Here is a 23,292-nt window from a genome sequence, read left to right as displayed (position 1 = left end):
AATACTATTAACCCGGGTAAAATTTGACCCACCTATTCTCGGTGACGTCTAGGTGCTATATGGCGATTCAGACTATAGTGACACCCCTTTCTTTCTATGTCTGAAAAATATCCTGTCCAGACATTAAGGAAAATTTAAAAGAAGTTTGGAGTTCAATAGAAGATCTGCCGAAATGACTACCTGAAAATGAAGATATATTCTTCAATTCGTATAGACCCAGCGGGTAGCAAATTTTATAAACAACCTACTGTCAGTAGAGAATTGCCTGGACTATACCTAAAACTATTTAATATTAAATTTCCCCAACTATCAACCCCCAAAGGGCACATTGCCTCGTGCCATCGTTGAAACCATTTCCGTCAAATCCTGTTGATAACACATCTCGTCCCGCCTTTCAATTTATAGAAATTCTCCACCACTCTGAGGGCTCATTTTGAAAAGCGTGATTTTCCCCAAAGCCCCGGCTTAAAACGTACCATTTCCACAAAATTATAATTAATTACACTGTTTCTATCACTCACTCGCCTGTTTGTCATCTGGCAACATGAATTAATGACTGTCTACTCGCCTGTCTAGCAACTCGCTATGCAGAACTGGTGGATAAACATTCAGAAAAAACGAGAGCTTGGCAAGGTTCATAAATACTGGAAGCAACAGTGGGAGCTCCTCGTTGCTCAGGACAATAGCTCGTGTATGTGCCTACGTACGCCTGCATGACATAATGTCATATGTCATTTAATACACAGTGTCAGCCCTCAGGGTGTCCTTAATTACTTTAAACTGCTATTTTGTTTATTGCTAGTGCTCGTGTTTGGAAATGTTTGGGAACCTCCCTGTAATATTACCCCCGCTATTTGAAATTTCCTCACCCTTGGCTTGTGTTTCGATCTTTCTGATTTCCTACCCTATCATTCCTTCTTTCTTTTCCATTTCCAACAGGTTATTAATTACGATTCGTCAAGAGGCGGAGTGTCCGTAATTACCGAGAAGGGAGATACCACCACTTCATTTTTGCTAATTCAGAATGCAGACTCAGCGGATTCCGGAAAATATTCATGTTCGCCGTCGAATGCAGATTCCGCCACTGTTAGAGTTCACGTACTTAATGGTATGTATAGAATTTGTAAAATTACTTTTATTCGCATTTAAGCTCTTTCCAACAGCGACACTCTTAACCCAATTCCGTTTTACGACCCATGCATCGGAGGTTGTAACGTTGCAAGGGTACAGCACCGAGGCCGCAGGATAATTCGAAGGGAATTAATTACAGGATATAAAATTGGTTGTTCATGTTCTCCAGTTTATTATATGATGAATCGAAGCTGGAGTGCATATGTTGGGGGAGAAAGTTATTTTTGAGTCGTGAGGCAATTTACGATCCAAGTGCTCTCCAAGGAAAAGCAGAGTAGCACCATTGAATGCATCATTCTACTTCAGGTTGTCTATGAATGCATGGCGGAAATATGCAAAATCGATAATCATGAATTGAAGTAAAAATATATTTTTATCTTTATAGTGGTACTACCATAATTAAAAAGTTACCGAAATTTATTCAGATGAATTTGGAGGAATGGTACTCGTTGCGTATTTGGTCGAAAATTCGTACATGGCTTTAGCAATCTAAGTTCATTTGTTGCACGGCATTCACTCGCCTGAATAAACCCACGTCTCATCTTCACTATTTGCTTGTTGATTCTAAGTTAGCTGACTCAGATTCCACAATGGAAATCACATTTTGTGGAAACATTTAATACAAACCTGTTGTTAAGCATTCAACTTCACTTTCAATATTTTAAACAAGAAATACACAAAACCTTTCATAGCTGAAGCGTCCAGCTTTTGGTTTCCCGTCTTATTATTTATTGATTCCAGCTTAATATTAACTGCACACTAAATTCCAATTTAATCTCTTCTCCTTTCTTCCACCAATCTTGGACATTCGAAGAATACATGCGCTGGTTCCTCCGGGATTCCATCGCAGTTTGCACAATCCAGTGAATTAATAATAATGACTGTTGGCACAACAATCTATATTGGATAAGGGCCTTGAAGTGTATTAGAATACTTCATTCAAGATCGTACCGGTACACTACAGTACACTGTAGGAGGCAATGTGGACAGCATTGCGCTCGCCCGAGATTATTACCCTGATTTGATTCAGATATTCATTCACAGCTGAGTCAACTGGCATCCGACATCCACCCACTATAACAAATCCTCGTCGCTGCAACAGCTCAGCGCTCTAACTACATGAGCCATCCGGACATCCAGTGAAATCTTCAATTTAAATCTATACCGCAGGTTGAGGTTACCGTTAGACCTCAATCAATTGTGAGAAAGTATATGAGGTTGTAGGTGATCTCTCCATTCTTTCCTTCCAGCTACTCTGTGATGGTAATGGCCAACAAGTGTGTGCAATGACCCTTTTTCTAGCTGTTACCATCTACTTATAAATAAGTAGAAAGCGACGACTTTTTTCGCCTTTGATAAAGCAAAGATGCCAAGATGTCAATCGCCATCGTTCCGGAGATAACGGATACCGCATCATCTAAAAGGCAGATCGTATTCTTGTAGTCTTGCTGAAGACCACACTCACTTCATTTGCGTTACATAAAACATGCAACGTTGATTTGATTTGGAACTGCATACAGTAAGATGGAGTTCACCTCTCCGGCTGTAAGCAGACCTACAATTATGCTGCCACTGTCCTACATTTGGCATTATCCTTGCTAGGTCGGCGAAGTCTGCACATTTTATTCTTATGGCGCATGCTGATGAGGACTGTTTCCGTCCTGCCTGACGCTCTCTAAACATGCCTTTACAGTACTGATTGGTTCACATGTGTGTAACTCACCATCTTCGAAATGCTTTACAACCACACTTCGTGCTATATTGTCGGGATACTTACCACCGAGCCCCGTCCGGAACCGGAATATTGAGTACTGAGTATTGAGTCCGCGGAGACAATGGACTCCTTACGTCCATTATACGTATCATACAAGAGCCTCCGTTTTTGCAAGATATCATCAATCCGCGGCAGTGGGTACGACATAGGTAAAACTTTATTATTTAGTTCCCGAAAATCTACGCATAGAACAACATAGGCGGAACAATTTTTCTTCGCCCTTTAGTGGTGTCTTCGGTACCAGGATAAATGGGGAATTGTACGGAAATTTATTCATTTGTCGCTTGCACTGGTCCCGATAAGGGTGGGGTATCCGGTACTGTGGCTTATTCGCGGGCATAGCACATGGCAATAGAGGAATCAAGAACGTTTTTAAGTCCATAGATGGTAACGTATCTCCAGGGAGTAGGAATATATCATTACACCCCAGGCACAACTGATCTCTCTCTTCCTGTTTAAGGGTGTCCGATAGCTCTAAGACCCCCTTTAACTGACTAAGCCTACTAGTGCTAACTTGCCGGTTCCTCCTCTCTCTCCACCGCCAAAGGTTATGGTTTGATGAATATACAAATTCAGGCCTAAAATTCCAAAGAATTAATTTCCTCCGCATTCACGTCGATGAGCCCAACGAATGCAGTCCTGTTCACCGCTCAATCTTCTTCAAACAACGACCAAAGTCCTTCGTCGTTATCAAAAACTTCTTCTGTCCATAGGAGGTACCTACCTAAAATTCCACCATCCAAAAGGGATCACTGGTCATTAACTACATTAAAATTACAGTTGCACCATTCTGCATCTAATTTCACTCAACCTTTATTTGTGCCTTGGGTGTTCCTATCTTCCCCAAACACCCCACTAATCTTAATTTGCCCTGTTACAACGAACACAGACGTTTTTATCAAGCCGCTGTGTCCTTTTCATGGTCATTTTTTCTTCACTCCGATATTAACAGGACTTTCAATTGCTCCCTCGCGATCCACTTCAACTTTTGAAAATATACTCTTCTGCATCTCACAGTTCGCCTCATCACACCCGAGAACGGCTTCTACTCGTTTTTTGCTTGATTCTGTTCCGCCAAATAATTGCACAAACAATTCGAAGGATCGTGATCTTGCGTAGTGCAGAAGTCACAATACTACGCCATCATCCTGTCACCCCACAAAGTTCACGCTACGTCGACTCTGCTGGGGCGACCGGGGAAATTTCTACCAAAAGCACTTTCCCGACGTATGGCAACGAACGCAAAAAGACTCCACCTATCTCAACTTACACTCCCTTGCCCGATGTCCAAACTTCCCACAGTTGAAGCAGTCCACATTTTTTTGCTGTCCTACTGAGGGATGAGCCGGAGCCAATCGCAGGGACATGCCGGGGATCCTGCCCTTCCGCGTCAGACCAAAGTCGATTTTTCCCGGCAGTGTTACGCTGCAGTTATAGTGGGAGGATAAGGGCAGATGTTGCCGCTGGCGTTATTGGACACCGGAAGATACTGTGCAGACTCCATGGGTGGCTAGTATTTCACTTCAGTCGCATACAACGTACTCCTGCAAGGGACTCTATTAACAACCTCACAAATACCCCCGGCCAATTGCTGCCAATGACCGGTCATTGAACCGCGAAATACTCAAAGGCCTTCGGCAGTCGTCCTCATAGCAAACGTCATCCGCTTTTGTTTGCTCCAAAGCCGCAAGGCTTCTACCCACTAGATGGCTTCTTGTACCAGCATTTACCTAACTTAACAGCACTGGCACAATCCGGTAGATGTGAAATGCTAGGCCATCAGCCTATATTTGACGCAATTAAATAAAACTGGATTTTGTGCCTCTGGCCAACGATTATGAAGCCTCATCATTCTGTCTAAAAACTTAGACAGCTCCGAAACGAGGAATGGTGATATTTCCCTCGAAAAGGACGGAATGAACTTTATCACAGTGTCCATGACTCTGGCGTAGACATCATTCTCTACTTCCCTACTTCAGTTCCAGCCGGTGCTTCACTTGCGGTGGGGTGATTTCGACGAAGTGACAATAGCACTTCCTGCTCCACATACACTAACATTTTTCTTCCTGAAACTACGTCGGGCAACTTTGCACTTCCTACTACAATATCGGTCACACACTTGCCGGCCGCAACCAATGAGTCACCACAGTAGTACCGACAATAGCAGCGAGGCTGATGGGAACACCAAACATCGCCAGGTACTTCCGTTCTAATTGGCCAAATATTTCCAGGATCTACCTTTCCTGTGAATTTCATCCTCTCGATCTAAACGCCTCGTAAACTACCAACAGCTGGCACTAAACATCGCGGATTACCCTCTCCACTATTTTGCCCATAATCTCTAAGAAATATATGGGCCAATAAGGAGATAGCTCGCCTGCAGGTTTACCAACCATAAGTAGCAGCAGCAACCGCTGCTTTTCCCATGATGGGGAAATATCTCCTCAGACATGCACACCACAAACAGCTGAGCAAATATGTCCGGTCTAGACCTCACCATGAGCCTAATACCCTTATTCGGTATTCTTTGCAGTCCTGGAGCTTTATTGTCGCCAGGTGCCTACAAGAATTAAGTTCGTATCAGAAAGTCCCCCGGACCCTCCTAGGGGAATAGTACCTGAATATTTTCTTTTGTTTGAGATATGAAGGATCCTAAAAACACACAATGAGCGATTTCCATCTGCTGCCATCTCACCACACCTCGATGAATATTTGCTCATCCATGGATTTTAGAAAGCAACCTGATGTTGTTTTTGCGTTTGGTTTTGGACACAATCCAAAAGTGATTGCCTGATTATGACTGTATGCAAAGTTCTCGTTAACTTGCCAGCACATATCGCGGTGATGCAATTCTGACAAAAGTCAGATCTACAATTGGCCAGAAACACTTTGTCCCATTGCGACGAGGTTTTCTAGCAGGTCGTCAAATGGAGACTTGTGGGGCATAGCAGCCGTGTTTTTATGTTTTCCCAAACAAAGCCCCTGGTCGACAAGCTCGTGGTAGATTGTATAGCATAGCGACGACAAATTTTCATTTGAAGTTAGCTTCCTTCGTACAATTGACATTTGAGGTCCCTTTTACACTTCTACGAAAACTGTCTTGTGTCCACACACCACTTTTTCGCAAAGTGTCGTTTGAAGCACCTCTTTAATGGAACCTTTTCTTTTAGATGGTAAACAATGAATCGGTCCATTTCAAACTTTTCATATAACCAACAACCTCAGCGCTATCTCCGCCTCTAATTGCACTGTGGTTGCTTAAGTACTTCTAGCGGCTTTTCCTAGACTTATGATGAATTCTTCTCAAAAATGTTTGTTTCGGGTCAGTCCATATTCGTCCTTGGGAAGTCAACTCATCCAGAGTTCTGCACTGTATATAGATTTAATATTTCGCGACTAATTCGGACCTTTGATTTTTTCTTCGCCTTTTCATCCATGACCTTGCTCCATCTGGTGTTTTCATTTTTCTAGGATTTCACGTTCGCACTTTTTACACACTGGTCGGCTTTTTTCCTTTTAACTACCTATTTGATTCCCTATTCCAGTCAAAGAGTAGTATAGGTCCCAGGGCGAAACGTGGATTGGTACCCACAATGGAGCATAAAACGCCTGCTGAACTAACACCTACCAAACCCTATCTCCACCTCCACGTGGTGATCGCCGGGAGTTTTTACTTTATAAAAAACTGCAGAGGGAGAAGGATAAAGGCGAGTCTCCCGCGCCTAAAAACTGGACAAAAAGTACAAACTGGTCCTCCATGTCGGGGGTTGGGTAGGGCTACACCCTACACGGAAAACCGATGTTACGAAGTCACGGAAGGAACCTCAGGATGGATTTCAAAACGACGAACTTGGCAACAACGATGGATAAACGATTTGCACATTTCCTCATGAAACGTGCGCTACCTGCATAGACCGAATGCTGCTCAGCAGCTACCCTATACCCTGTCCCAATATAAGGCTTAAGTAACAATGTTGCAAGAGATGCGATGGACAGGGACCGGTTTCCTGAAAAAGAGCCATTACATCATATATTATAGCACCCAGATCCGGCATTCGATAGAGCCAAATGGCGAAACCGATCACGACGAGCCTACCCCGCTTGTGAACGGGAAAAGGCTGAAGTAAAAGAAGACACCATATATTATAGCGGCCATCCAGTAAACCATGTGGTCGGAGTAGGTTTCTTAGTCACCCAAAAAATCAAGCCTGCTGTTATCAGCTTTGAAAATATAAGCGAAAGGCTATGCACTCTGCGCTTGCGAGGCCAGTTTGAAAATATAAGCCCATAAAAGTTCACGCCCCTACAGAGGAAACGGCAAAGTCGGAGAAGGATGCCTTCTACGAGCAGACCCTCGAAGCTTGTCCCAAGTATAATATCAAAATCATACTTGGAGATTTCAACTGTCAAGTAAGGACGGAGCCCATATTCAGGCAATACGTAGGCTCCCATAGCTTACATAGGGATACCGATGATAACGGACTACGGATTATTCAATTGTCAGTATCGCACGAAATGGTTTGAGCGGAAAGCGGTCCACAAACATACCTGGACCTCTCCAGACGGGACCACTTTCAATAAAATTGACCACGTGCTGATTGCACGTTTGCATAGTGCTCCGAGCTCCAATTACGACACCACCTACAATCCCCTCTAAGAATCAGGTGAGAACGAATACTGAAGCCATTCACAACACAGCCCTCCGTAACACCTATAAGGGCGAAATGGACGCCGCAATAACCGCAGTCAACAATGAATTTGTTGATGAAGCATCAACAAATAATCTTCACAACCACCTAAAGAACGTTATCATAAATACGGCCACAGCCGTATACTACTTGGCCCCAGCCGCAAAAAAGAGTCGGAACAGATGGTTTGACGATGAATATAAGCTAGCAACGGAACAGAAGAATACCGCATACCGAGTAATATTGCATTCTCAAAGAACGCGGGCACGCGCAGAGGCTTATGAAGAATTTCGTCGAGTGGAGAAGCGACTTCACAGGGAGAAAAAGGCATGGGAAAACCAACAAGTCTGTGAAATAGAAAAGTACAGGCAGCAACACCACAAGTCAACAGGATGTAGCCTGATACACCTCGATCTTCATCCTGCCGCGACAAAGAGAGAAATCTGATTTCCGACAGAATGGGCGTATTCGAGCGAAGGGTTGAGTTTTTGGGTGAACTACTGAACAAGCAGAACAGAACATCAGCAAGTTGGAGGTCCCGCCAACTGAAGACGGCGGACAAATACTGCCACTACCAAGTATAGGAGAAACAGTCCGTGTAATTCATCGACTAAAAAATTGTAAGTCGCCAATAACCGAGGGAATTACAGCCGAATCGGTTAAATATGGAAGCGACCAGTTACACCAAGTGTTTCATCAACTTGTGCTCAAGGTATGAGATAACGAGTCAATGCCTGACGATTGACAAAGAGGCATTATATGTTTCATACATAAAAAGGGAGATATCACACAGTGCAGTAATTATAGGGGTATCACGTTGCTGAGTATCATCTATAAGATATTCTCTGCTATCTTGCCAGGCCAGGTAGCCCCATACGTCCGGCACATCATTGGCCCATACCAAAGAGGCTTCACTCCAGGCAAATCAGCAACAGATCAGATTTTCTTTCTGCGGCAAGCGATGGAAAAACTGTTGGAATATGGACATCAGTTGCACTATCTATTCATCGACTTTAAAACCGCCTAGCATAGCCTAGGTAAAACTTTACACGGCCATGTGAGAATTCGGTATCCCGACGAAATCGATAAGACTAACTAGGCTGACCCTGACCAATGTGCGAGGCCAAATAAAAGCAGCAGAATCACTCTCAGCGGAAAAGAAAAATAGGGGTCACACACTATGTGGCTTCGTCGAAACTTATAAAAACGATGAAAGGGCTAAATAATAAATAGGAGGAAGTTAGACGCGCAAGAGAGTTTGGCGATCTTAAAGGAACCACAAGAGAACAGATTGAACCACCACACGGGTAACGTTCAATCGAAGCTTCTGAGAGAGTTGGCAAGTGAGACACTAGGCAGTATTAGTGTCACCAGGATCTCTTGTTAAGTAATCTTGTAGCAATTAAAAGATCCCAATGTTAAATAAGATACTGAAGAATGCCACAAATTTTGCGGAAATCCTTATACACAAAAAAATAATAAATCCCAGTTGATGCAACAATCAATTATATTTTATTTTATTTAGATTCTTTTAGAAAGCGTGGAGAGAAAGCACAAAATTAAAATATATATATTATATTTTTTTTTTTGTTTATTTATCACAACCTCGGCAGGTGCCGGATTTTATCTAATACTAACACTAAGTGCCAAGCATTACTGCTCGGACGATCCTATCTACTTAAAAACTAAAGGGGCGCTGGTGGTGATGGCCCGTGGTAAGTTAATCGGAGAATCCGTCGAGAACTCCCCACAACATCGAGCAAGCATGCAGAATGGTGTACTTCTGCATGTTTTGAACCAGACTGTGCGAAAGTCCCAGAACATCAAGGGAAGCCGTGAAGGATTTAGGTACAATACCTGTACCTAACAATATTATGAGAACTGCAACCACCCGCTCGAAACGCCAAATTTCTTTGATTTCTCGGGCCAGTGGCTCATAGTTCACCTTCTTCTCCACGTATTTCCGCTCAATGTTGCTATTATGGGGAATAGTAACGTCAATAATATACGCGGAGCTGCCTGTCTTGTCAACCAACAGTACGTCAGGCTTGTTGTGTGGAGTATGGCGATCAGTCAGAACTTGCCGGTCCCAATACATGCTGTAAGCAGAACTATCAACTACTGCTTGCGGCTCATATCGGTAAACCGGACATGTTCCCATGATCAGCCCATGCTTGTATGCAAGGTTTTGACAGATAACTCTACATACAGCATTATCCCTGGTGATGTATTGCACCGGTACCATAACATTACAGCCAAAAATGAGATGGTCCAACGTCTCTAACGCCGAACCGCACATTCTACACTGGTCGTTCTCCGGCGACCACGTCATCCTGAATGGCACACATGAATCACTCCGTCTCAGCAAAGAGCTTCCCAGCACACAGCCATCTGTTCGACAAATGCAAATCGACAAATGGCTGCCAGAGACAATTCACGTGTTTACCGTGCATTGCCTTCGACTTCCATTCATCGATCCGCTCTTGGCCCGAAATCACCCAACTCAAAGGATTGAAAGATCGATCCTTCAAGTTAAGTGGAGCCAGTTCACAGTCTGCCTTATAGACAGCCGCATGCAAGGGACTCGCCTGCTCTTTGCGGTAAAAATAAGCGCACAGCAGGTCGACTTGGCGATGATATTATGCCGCCACGTCAACCACGCCCCTACCTCCGATGTCACGAGGCAGGTTCATCCGCTCCACGGTAGACTTTGGATTCTTGCATTCCCAATTTGGACATAGTTGTCCGTATCTGCCGCTGAACATTTTCCAGATCAGTCTTCGTCCACGCCAATACTCCGAATACATAAGCCAGGGAAGGGATAGCGAATACATTCAACGCGCTTATCTTATTCTTCCCCGAGAGATGCGATTTCAGCACCAGCTTTACACGTCGCAGGAATTCGGACAGCAAAGCATCCTTCAGATCACCAACTCGAGCATGGGTTCCTTGAACAATTCCTAGGTACTTGTAGAAGTCTGCCTCGGTCATAGCTTCGATGTGGAGGTCACCAATGCTATGTCCGACATGCGGCTCGTGATGACCTTTGCGGGTGGCTTGGATTCGACACTTGTCTAATCCAAACTCCATCTATTATTCGCAATAGACTTCTAAGATGGTAGTCAGTACCAGCATACAGATTGATGTCATTTAAATACATCAAGTGTATCAGTTCGCATTTAGCACATAGGCCATACTTTATTGCAAAACCATGCCCTCTAGCTTCTTCTAGGTTGGTAAGCAAGTAATCGGTCGGGTTCTGCACCGTGTCCTTCTTAGAGATAAGGTAGGTAATCCCCGCAGTGAGGAAGGATGGAAATTCCTCCGGCCGACTCATGAGCTCATTTATACTGGGTGCCAACCGACTGTGTACGCTGGTAAATTTCTTATACCAGAAATTCTGCACCCGATCCAGACCTGGGCCCCTCTAGTTCTTCGAGCTGTTTATGGCTCGTCGAACTTCCTTTTCGGTAACACCCGCAAAATTCATGCCAAGCGTATTGGCATGACGGGGGCCTTCGGCGAATATCCACTTAGCATGCTCAGCGTCGCTGCGAGTAATAAAGCGGTATTGGTCTGCGACTCGCTGCAAAGTCACGTGCGCCAATAGCGGGAAACGCTCGACGAATCTCTGGTGCAACAAGGGGCGGTAAGATGTTGTACCCGCAACCGCCGTTATTTCGTAGTAGGAGCGGATGATGAAGAGGTTCATTTCTTCAGTCCATTTCATCCGCTGCCTACGCGAACCTGCTTAAGTGGTCACCACAGATTGTGGCGAAACAGCTGCAGCAGGCGGAGCAATGCTCCTGGTCGTCGTGGCGCCTAAACTTCGACCCGCCCAGCGACTAGCGGTTTCGACGCCGTGCTGTCCATTGCGAGAGTCCCACCCAGTCACCAAGGCAGACAACTCCCGCCGGTTATCCGTACCGGACCTCAAATTTCTTCTTCTTCTCATTTTTGGTGGCGCATTTTATCCCTAGCTGCCAGGTGTTGGGATAGCTTCCTTAGTGAGTAATCTACAAGACTGCAAAGTTCCTGTACTTTCCTCACCTACCCCTGAGACGCTGCGGTGGCGTATAGCCATTTAGACTGAAGCTATCCATCCATCCCTCCTCCTTTCGCAACCGGGTTTGGGACCGGCTGCTTATTTTCGTTTTACAGAGGATTGTACAAAATACATTGCCTCAATCCTCCCCCTTTATCTGGGTTTGGGACCAGAATGCTATGTAAATTATATGGCAGAATAATTTTACTTCATTATTATCATACTGGATTCTGTACAATTGATAACGCTACAGTGGGAGGAGAAGCATGACACAACTAACATTCGAACCCAAGGCTACTATTCAACTCCGCCATCACGCCCTCAATATCTATCTAGTACAAAAAATAGTCAGTTAATGCATTTTCAAACTGCTTATATTCCGAAATACTTCTCCGCCCAGGGAGAACTCTGAATTTCTTCATCCTTTCCATCCTATTGTGAATAATGGTGCTTGTAGTTACATATGTTCGTAGTCCAAACTTTTCAATGAAACTTGAAACTTGTTTGGATTTTCACATTTGGACCATGAAAGGAAGATGGAACTCAAATGATGTTATATATCAGGATATCATTTGAATGAGTAAACAACAACAGCGAGACATCAGAGAAATATTTAACTTTTCTTATTTGGGGAGTCCTTGATAATAATCCCGAAGGATACCAGGTTAATCTTATGAATATATTCACCAAATTTACACTTTGTAGTCCTAATTAGGATTGATAAGCCGTGTTTGTCCAACATTTCGGCACCCAGAAAAGGGTCGGGCATAATCATTTGAACTCCTAGAACTGTTTGTTTTGTCAAGAGAGCAACGTTAAAGAGGTCATAAGTCAGACGCCACGTAACTTTTCGCTCGGCTACATCCTGCTATGAAAGCGTATGTCAACTTACATATGTACCCATGTATCTGGGGATATGTGCGGATCCCCGGCAAATTCCAGTCTATCCTTATCAACTATTGGGTGGGTGGTTTTAGCATCATTGCCATCATCAGCGTCATCATCATATTCATTCGTTACGCAAAAGTATTATTCGGAAAGAGAAAGAGTGGAGACGAATAAATGTGCGGATGAATCCATGCATAATTCATTCGGCGGTACATTAACATATCAGCCTGGCTGCATGGGCACTTCAGGGCAGTCGAGTGAAAAATTCTGCAACTTTTGTACGGCCGCATATGAATTTCGTGCCCGTTGATGGAAGTTGCAGGCTCATGCACATCCCACATATATTACATATGGGTGTGCACTCCTTACATTACAGTTTCCGCACAAGTATTAAAATTTTACTTAACTTTGCCGGAGAAGTTATAAAATCAGTTGTACACGAGACTCGAGTTCTATTACAATGAAATACGGACCATAACGTGCTCCAAACAGGAATATATCGTTGTTAAATAAATACTGTCTGCCACTGCCACCGGCAAATTCCAGGATAACTATGGTGATTTTATTAGTATGGACGAGAAGTTGGCAAATTTGTCTTTAGAGAGCTTAGAAGTTTCGGTAGTTGTTTCTCATTACAATATGCAGTGCGGGGTAAGTGCGCGTAGTAGGAAATCGACTAAGCACGGTCCATATTATCCATATATTCTCCACTGAACGGATCCTTGCTAGTATTTGGTTGCAACAGCAAATGTTTGTATTCGCCTTGTTGCTATCCGCAGGGATAAGCACCCTCGTAAGTGACTCTGGGAAGAACGGAACATGGAAGTAGATCTTGTATTCCAAATTCAGTTTTTACTACCAGAATAAGTTGCAAGGATGCTCTTAAGTGCTCTGACGAACAAACATATTGACTGGTTGCACGCCCACTCCTTGCATCTATGCAATACGGATAGCAATAGAATATTTTTATTGAATTTTAATTGGAAGCAGCAACAACAAACTCTGTAGATGGAGCAACTGCAGGAGCCGTTTTCATCTTGTTTCACTTCATGCTAAGCCATGGAAAACTTTCCTAATATGATTGGATGAATTGTTCAACAAAGTTGTTTACATGCAAGTTTCATTTTATTGGGAGGAATAAGAACTACGTGTTTTCGATCAACATGTCCAACGTTATCTGGCAGAAGTCCGATGGAACTCGGAACATGAAGTAGAAGGAAATGTTCATTCTTTATCTAGATAATCGCTGAAAGTGATAACTTTGATTTTCCATTCATGTGACCCGTAAACAATTTGCATAGTTTACTATCTATTTTTCGGAAATTTAGGGAGCCAATTTACATAGTTTCGGAAATTCTACGGCTAAATTTTGCTTTTATGTTTCTATTTAACAGTCCAATCTACCCATATCTGATGTCTGCCTTTATATTTATATCTTTATTTTATCCTTTTCTCCAAACATTCGTAATGAACGTAGATATTGGACAATGATCAGATGGTCATTCCAATTCACTATTGTCTATTACTTACAAGGCCATGTTTAGAAAATGGAAGCGTTCGGATTAGGTTCTAGGTCTCCCGAAATCTTCCTCTTCACTCCTTTATATTGAGCGACTACGTTCTCCAATTCCGGAAACTGAACAGCGTGTAACGTGCATCTTTATTGTCATTCTGTTAAGAAAAGTTGCACTACTTTGTTAAAGAACTATTGGGCCCCTTTTACCAGTTACAATGTACCTATTAACCATAGTATCTGAAGCAAGCCCATAACCTCTTATTCTTTTTCTTCAGCCTTTGTCCCGTTCACAAGCGGGGTCCGCAACTCGTGATCGGTTTCGCCATTTCGTTCTATCAAATGCCTGATCTGGATGCAATCGCAAGGCTTTTCAATCCCCCTCCAGCGTATCAAGCCCCCGTTGTTTCGGCCGACTTACCATCGACTTCAAATTCTCGTTACCGCGGATTACATGACCATACCATCGAAGACCCCCCTCTCGCTATTTTTCTACGATCGGTGCAACTCCATATCGATTGCGGGTATCCTCATTTCGAATGTAATCAAAACGTGTCACGCCACTACTCTAACGCAACATCTTCGTCTCCACTATCGCAAGACGCTGTTCATTGTCTTTTATAATCGACCAACACTCAAAACCATAGAGGGCGACAGGACGGACGACATTGCCATAAATTTTAGATTTGAACAAAAAGAGATCACTTTTTCTATTAGACGCTAACATAATGAGTGCAAGAGTTCTTCTGGCACTAAGTGTTACCGTAGAGTATATCAGATGAATAGCACATAGTCAAACGTTTTCTCTAAATCCATACAATGCAATGTAAAGAGGGCGATGCTTCTTACGGTGTTTCCAGTAGGTCTTCAGTTCTTGACAAATCTGTTGTTTCAAAGATTTAGAGAATGCGGTTGTGAAGAATGCGTTCAAAAATCTTCATGATATGGGAAAGTAATCGGATCGGACGGTAATTTGAATATTCTGCTGGACTACCTTTCTTTTTCCATATTGGAACTGTGGGACTTTCTTGCCAGTCAGAGAGTGTTCAACCTTCCTAAATAACCCGATTAAAAAATTCACTAAACCACAGTGATGGGTCCCAGCTACTCGCTTTCCATTCGTTTTATTGCTGCTCCAAATGTCAGCAATGATTGTAAAAGTGGAGGATGAGAAAAGCCATCTATCCGTCACACTTCGACGGTCGATAAGCAAAATACCGTTCTTGTCATTGATGGAACAGAAGTGTTCGATATACTGCGTGTGTTCGTGTCAGCTTTTGGCAAGTCGACACATATCTTTTCCGCCAACCCAATGGTCCAGTTTTGGAAAGATTTTTATAATGGTTGGCATTCTTATAAATTTGCGGATGGGAGAGCATTTTATTATCGAAAAAGTTGTGATATGAGCGTTTCTTTTCACAGACCTTCATTTCAACATCGTCATTCCAAAACCAAGTATCTCGGTTGATACACCGCTTACCTGGCTTGGTGACCACGAGGATTACAGAGGCCGCCTTTATGAAACGTGTCTTTAATTTGGTTCCACCATTCTTCGACAGTCGCAACAGTTGGTAATCGCGTAAGTGATTTCATTTCTTCTTTCTTCTCACGAAATCGCCACCATTTAATTCGCGGCGGGTCATTGCGTTCCTCACGCTGTTTCATCGGTGGCTTACTTCGCAGGACGGCGATCAACGGCCGATGTTGAGGTGCGATGCTCTCGTAGGGAACGGCTTTGCAATCAGTAACAATGGTAAAACGTCTGCGTCTTATGGGGATATAGTCGGTTTGCGTTTTACTGTTCACACTATAAAATGTAGGAAAATGAGGCAATCGTTTAATGAACCATGTATTCATAAGCACAAGGTCATGACTGTCCGCAAAATCGATTATACGCCTTTCACCCTCATTTTGCTTTCCAAACCGCTTTCTCCTATGGCACCTGTTACCGTCTGCCTTTTGACCCACATGACCATTTAGGCCGCCGGCAATGATAATATAGTTACCAGCAGGCACATTGCAGATCTTAGCATCGAGAAGTTGCCAGAACGCACCTTTCTAGGCATCAGATCGACCTGTCTGTGGTGCGTACGCGGTGGAGAAGTGAATAGTGCGATCAGCTGATATAATGGTGAGCTTCATTAGCCAGTCATCAAATCGTTCCGCTTCTTTAATTGCATCATGGGAACACTCTGAGATATTTGTCAACCCCGAATTAAGTGTGTGGGCTACCAAAATAGAAAATTTTGTAGCCGTTTTTACCGTAAATAACAGTAAGGGAATTTTAGCCTACTGCCTAATAATTCAACTTTGCATCTTGTATTAAGTATTCTCTCAGGTGCCTCAACCCACTTTGCAGAAAAGCCGGACAATGTCCTCAACCGTATATGGAAGTTTGGGCACGCTCCGCACAGAACTGGCAGGCAGTGTCCGTAGATATCCCTAGCTTCTCTAAATGATAGTTTAGTCGGCAATGACCAGTGAGTATTGCCACTATTCTCGAGGCATTCTTTTCTGCGCTTGGGTTTGTATCTCCCAATAAGCACCCTGGACTGCATCATGCCTGGTAGGCTGGCCTGAACTGTTCGTCTTCATTTTTTAATGTTATAGCCCTGAACCCGTTTCCGGTTAGCACAGAAGAGTTCTGGCCCTAGTAGAAGCGTCCCTACTCCCTTCTTGGCCTTAGGCCTTCCAACCCAACATGACCTAGAACCCAGAGTATCCAGACCTTATTGTGTGAGCCGAGGGTATTGATTCTCTCAATGCATCCCTAGACCAGTTTGATCGCGCTTGGTTGTCAGTCAAAATAACAATGTTCTGCCCCCCCCCCTAGTTCCTTCCAAGATTAAAGGAGACACGTCTGTCTCTAGCGTATATTCCCGCCGGGAATATGCTAGTGTGCTTACAAATTGGTTTCAAATACATTTTCCTTGGACCAATGACCCCGGTACCCGCTCTCTTTGCTCTGAGGGATCCGCCAATGTATCAAGTAATCAGTTACCTTTTTAAGCCGTAAGTCACAGCCACGCTCTTCCAGTTTGCCTTGTTACTCTAACATGTTTCAACCTTCTTATCGAAATGAAACCTCGTTATCATGTTATCCATTGGTGTCAATAATTCGGGGTACCGCCTAGAAAGAGTATAAATAATCCTTCACTTTAGGTAGCTCCCCACTGATATTCCCAGCCAACCTGAAGAGTGTCCTCCTTGCTTGCATCTGTATGTGCGGATGGAGAGGAGTTAATCCCAGAAGTACCTCCAGGAATACCGTTGGGCATATCCTCATTGTCCCACTGATCCGCACGCTATTTTTGTACTAGCTATTGGCTCCGTTATTGTTTGGAGCTTTTCTCCGCCGTCGGAATATCACTCCCCTCCTCCGAAACGGCGCTTTCCTGCACGTCGTTGCCAATTTAGACAAGAAGATATAGGTCGTTCAGCTTCTGCTCTTCACTGGGCAGCAGATCTACTTCCTTGATTGATCTAGTCCTTTCCGCCTCTATGACCTCCAAGATTCTTTCGAGGACTTCGGTAAGTTTTCCACTCGATATCTACTCTGATGTGTTTTTCCTCGGCGTCTCGCTACGCACGTGCAAAATCTATAGTTGATATGGCAACTCTGACGTTTGATCGCCTCCAGGGATTGATCATCCACCGCGAACGTGAGAAGTGTACTCTTGCCCTCCACCTTGTTTCTGAAGGATCTCCTTAATCCCGAATGGAGATCCTCATTCTGAGCGATTTGGAGGCCTATAAGATCTTCCGTCTCTAGTGATGCGGCTTTGGAAAGAAACACTGTCACCATGTGTGCTCCTAGTGCAAGCATGTGGCTTGATTGAAGGTGCATACTGGTGAACACAAGCCTGACGACAAGGCCTTCAATAGTTTCCTGTTCCTCACGAGTATTTGCTAAGGAAACGTTTTTGGCAATATGACCAATTAAATGCCCTTGATTGCACTAGCATAGCAAGTGGCTTCCTGATTCTTGCCTTCACACTTGAACTACCCGGGTTCTCTTCGTTTTCTTGGGTTTAGGTTTGGGGTATTTTAGCATTGCCGTCATGTGGTCAATCTCTTGAGGGCCCGTTCTGGTCTCACTCCTTCCTTCAGGTAACGCAAGTACCATTAGGTCACTTAGGTTTGTTTCCTTCTTGACCTCTGATGTACTGATCTCAGACGTGCTTTTGCTTGTCACTGCTTATTGAGCGGTGGTTTTTGTTGTATGCTAATGTTAACCTTGGATCCACCGCTTGACGTCCCAACTTCTCCCTTTTTGGATGTAATCACCTGGCTCTCCGTGGAGATGTGCAGTATGGAGCTTTTGAGCCCCGCCGTGGCTTACCGACCTGTAGCACGACAAGGTCAAACTTACTCACTGATACGACCAGGTCGAATACAGTCAGCTAGCCCCGACTACAAACTGTCCAATGGGTACGGTTTGCATGATACTATGGATTAGGGAGGTATTTTTCGACTCCCCAGTGTAGATCCATAACGTTTTGTTAATAGAAAGGTCACCTCGTACAGGGTGTGGCGATCACCGCTCATTAACGGACTTGGTAAGCGAGGGGCTCGCAACGAGACTGCTCACTCTCAGAGAGAGACCCTAAGGAGCTATATTCGGCGTCTGTTTATCCTGCAGTGCACTGCTTGGCCCCTAATAAATAAGTCATGCGCCTAGGAATTCTTCTATTGTTTGAAGAGCATATTGTTCGATTCGAATTCGCTAGAGCTTTTGATTGCTGAGCTACTCACTGATATACAACAGTCATCCTTCATAGGTAGGTTTCCTATTTGGGCGATTAAAAGGTACTTTTTATAGATTTGTGTGGAACAAAACCTTATTAAAATCGATTCAGACGCCTGTCTGTCTGCCTTCATTAGTTTTTCTACCGCGCTCCAAGATGTTTCACAGGATAGCATGTGGTTCACGATACTTTCGGGTGGCAAATGCGCCCCGGCGACAATATCCACCTCCGCCCTGTGCGGCGAATCTCGGACAGTTAAAAATAACGTGTTCTACATCCTCCTGAATCATGTCACATATTGGGCAATATAGGGAGTTGTCCCGCCCAAAACGGTAAAGATGTGCACTTAGGAATGGGATTAGATCGTAGTTAACCTGTTCATGGCGTCATTTAATCCTCCTTGCGACATCGCAGTAAAATTTTTGGAAAATAATGTAACTCTGGATGCTTTTATGCTAAACTTTCAAGATGTACTTTGAAATTTAATTTTTGATCAATTATGATTACCAAATATTTGAGCGCTGTTTGCGAGTGCATGGTCTGTTCACCGGTACTAATCTTCGTCGTTTGATTACCCAAATTGACTCGTTTGTCAAAATCTCGATCGCCTTGATGTCTTGTGCCACGATAGACACCCCTTTGGAGACCCCATCGCATATTATTATCCACAGAAGGGGACCGACACTTATGGAACCCTACAGGCTGTCGCTTTAGGTCCATCGTCCGAATCGTAATAAAATCTGAACGCGAAATGGCCATTGCTACTGTGTGACCGGAAAAAGGACCAAAAATAATCTCAACAATATTCACAATGTTGCAACTATATTTGTAAAAGTCGTAGTAAAGACGGTATTCTATTCTAAATGTCGAATATAAGCAGTTTTACGAACATTCTAAGGAACTCGCTTTTTTCGTTAATATTTTGAAGTTAGATTTTTTTCATATTTCTTTGATCTCAGAAAAGAATTCTGTTTTGTTTAAGCTCAGAGCCTAATTCAACCTAAAAAATGTGTTTAACAATAATCGTTGGCGCCTCAATCCATATTGGATCAGAGCCTTGAAGTGTGTTCGAGCACTTTATTCAAGACCGGAACGGTATACTACAGTACACTATAGAAGGCAATGTGGTCAGCATTGCGCTCGCCCGAGATTATCACCCTGATTTGACTCAGATACTCATTCACAGCTGAACAGAAAAAAGACGTTGAAATCATACTCCGACCATTTTTGTTGCAGCCTTAACATGCTGCTAGTGGTTTTAACTGACCGCTTAGCAGCTTGCTACAACCTTGAAGAGCACATCCTCCAGGAATTCTCCTGGAACATATGCTTTCAGAGGGCCATCCCGGATCCCATGGTACCAGATAACTTCCGATGAGGCTTCATAGCAACAGCCACCTCAGATGTGTCCCTTGCAGACTCGGGTCTAATCGTGCTCCTCGGGTATTTGGCGACAGCACTCAACAGCGGATTGACTGGAATTAGCTCGGAGCGGGGAACTGCTACGAAACCTCTCCAGCAGTCAACTACTGTTCTATGGGCAATACAACACGCAAGGCGTCACAAGGCAACACTGATACAACACATAAGACTAGCGGCTGTCCACCACGGCCACTATTCATACGTGGCCCGACCTTTCCCACATACGTTCTATCTAAGCTGCCACTCTCAATCTAACAAGGTTTTGACGGCAAGTGGTCCTAGACCCTCCACCTGATCCATACTTACTAAATCCGTTTGCAGCAAATGTGCGCCCCTCCTGATCTGTAGGCCGTAGCATGCCGGACTACCTCCAAATCAAGAGGAGGAAGACCCAACAAGACCTGCATGGCATCGTTCGAAATTGTACGACATACAGAAAGACATGTTAACCACGCCACTGGCTGACAAGCGTAGAATAGTTTCCTAGCCTGTGGGGACCTGTACGTAAAGCATGAAAGGAAGAGTACCGCATATATGAACCGAGCAGCTTTTCTGCTTAGACGCCATTCACACATCATCACACGCCCCAACATACACACCAATTTTGTTAAACGTGGCTTGAGGTCACGCAGGTGCAAGAACAAGGACATACGCCCCCGGATTATGACTCTCAATTATGTGACTTTGTGTCGGTATTTCAAACACACTCCATTCGATTTCACCAAGGACGGACGACACAGGCAGCCTTTCAACATCATCGCGGCGGTTTTATCCGTTGAAACCGCGACGCCGACTTTTAGAGACCACATGTTAACGATGCGCATGTACTCAGTACCCCGCTGCTTGAGCTCAAGACGACTGTTCCGACTGTTCCCCTCAAAGTCTATTTTCATTCCCCGATTCCCAGGCTTTGCCGAAATTATAATGCAAAACAGCTTGGTCCTTTTAACTTCCCTACTTTAAGTAGTTTTAAACGTAGGATAAGTTTTCTGCTTTCTCCTCCTCCTGAGGACAATAATTAATTGGAATTCTTTCTGTTTGTTGTCCGTTAATTAAATAAATAAATAAATAAATAAATAAACAAGAATGAAGAGATTGTCCGCGTAGACAACACATTTAACTACAGTAGAAAGCTCACCCAGCAATTCATCCATCACCAGGCTCCATATAAATGGACCTGCGATAGATCCCTGTGGGCAGTTGTGTTCCACATTCACCCACACACGCTCGTTGCCATCTTAGACGGATGCTATTCTACCATGGAAGTAACTCTTCCACAGATCTAATTCCTGATCTGTCAGCCACCAGATGGGATGTTTTCAGTCGCTGGACGATAATCCTCTCCAGGACCTTACCAAGGGCCGGGAGAAGACATTTGGTCCTTTACAACCGATGATTGCACTTATCCTGGTGACTTCAGAAGTACAACCACCCTGGCAGTCTTCCAGAATGCTGGGAAATAACCCTCCCGTAAGCAGGATTTAAACAAACACTGGGCATCAGCTGGGATGGTCGGCAAGATTGCTTTGCACATCTCGCCAGTCATCCCATCCCCTTCGGGTGACTTCGGAGACCTGAGCATCGCCACGCTCTCCCCCTCAGGGAAGAAATTTCTTCCCCTCCTTCAGCACGACCGTTAACAGACATCGAGGGTTCGGTCTCGGAATTCACCCAGCAAAACCCCAAACAGTACCACGTCATGTCAGCATAGGTTCACCGTTCATCTTAATCCCGGCTATGTCATTATTACGTTTCAATCTACATACCCGGTGGACCATTCCCCAAGGGTCATTACCGACGAAGCGCCACCAGTCTTCTTCTTTAGACTCCCAAACTACTACACAGAACAATCACAACACTCAAAATACACTTAATTTCGAAAAAGGAATGAAAGCACTTATACCTTACAGTCCTAGAAACCGGATGCGTCAATATGTGAAGATCACTGGAAAACTTTTAAGATAACTCAAAAAACATTCTACACTTCTACCCTTTATTCAATACTAACTACAATCTAATATTATGTGTGGTTCATTATTACTTACCCAACGATGAGCCCTCCGCACCTATAAGAGGGAAATCGATACCTCAATAACCACAGTCAACAAAGATCCTGGAGATGAAACATTAACAAATGACATCACAATCACCTGAAGAACGTTATCATAAATATGGCCACCAACATACTTGGCCCCAGCCGCAAAATTGGAACGCTCGTTTGACGATGAATGTAAGCTAGCAACGGAACGGAAGAATGCTGCATAGCGAGTAATGTTACATTCCCAAAAGACGCGGGCACGCGCGGAGACTTATCATGAACTCCGGCGAGCAGAGAAGCGACTTCACACACGGAAAAAGGAAGCCTGAGAGAACCAACAGGTCTGTGAACTCGAAAAATACAGGGAGGAACCGCACCAGGCGCGCAAGTTTTACTAACTAGTCAGCAGGAAGAAGCCGCACGCCCCTCGATGCTCATCTTGCCGAGACCAAGAGGGAAATTTGATTTCCGACAGAATGGCCATTTTGGAGCGACGCATTGAATACTTTGATGAACTACTGAAGAACCAGAACATCCGCGAGTTGGAGGTCCCGCCAACTGATAACGACGGACAAAGCAAGAAAAATTGCGAACTCTTGGCCGCGTTCGAGAGAAAAATCATCCGAAGAATTATTGGCCCCTACATGAGGATGGATGATTCCGTAGCCTACATAAGGACGAAATCTATGAGCGATACCATGAGCGTCTGGTTGTGAATGAAATCCGGCTCAATAGGTTGTGGTGGGCGGGTCACTTAATCCGTATAGATGAGGATGATTCAGTCCCGAAAGTCTATAAGGGCAATACCAATGGTAGAAAAAAAAGACGGGGCAGATCCTGCCTGAGATGGAGCGATGGGGTAAGTCAGGACGCCAGACAGCTTCAGGGATATCGAAGTGGGGGACCCCGGTGCAAAACCGGGATGTCTGGCGTTCCTTATTAGGGCAGGCCTAGACTGGATACCGGTTGTTGCGCCGTTGATGATAATGTTATCGCTGAGTCCTCTGTTTGCCCTATTACACTTACCTAATAGTTGTTGTTGTTG

The 23,292-nt window shown here is 44.1% G+C and overlaps 1 protein-coding gene across 1 annotated transcript in view; it reads left to right on the top strand.

The window, feature by feature from the left end:
* The window catches only part of LOC119650265 (kin of IRRE-like protein 2), a 435,476-nt gene that overhangs the window by 375,976 nt on the left and 36,208 nt on the right, over window positions 1–23,292 (top strand). The window contains exon 8 of the mRNA XM_038052879.1: window positions 940–1,108. Within this exon, the coding sequence (XP_037908807.1) occupies window positions 940–1,108 (169 nt within the window). The remainder of the gene's footprint in view (window positions 1–939; window positions 1,109–23,292) is intronic.

This window comes from Hermetia illucens, chromosome 2 (assembly GCF_905115235.1).
Source record: "Hermetia illucens chromosome 2, iHerIll2.2.curated.20191125, whole genome shotgun sequence".
In the NCBI taxonomy this organism is placed as follows: domain Eukaryota; kingdom Metazoa; phylum Arthropoda; class Insecta; order Diptera; family Stratiomyidae; genus Hermetia; species Hermetia illucens.
The sequence above is the reverse complement of the archived record's forward strand: the minus strand, read 5'-3'. Positions and strand labels throughout refer to the sequence as shown.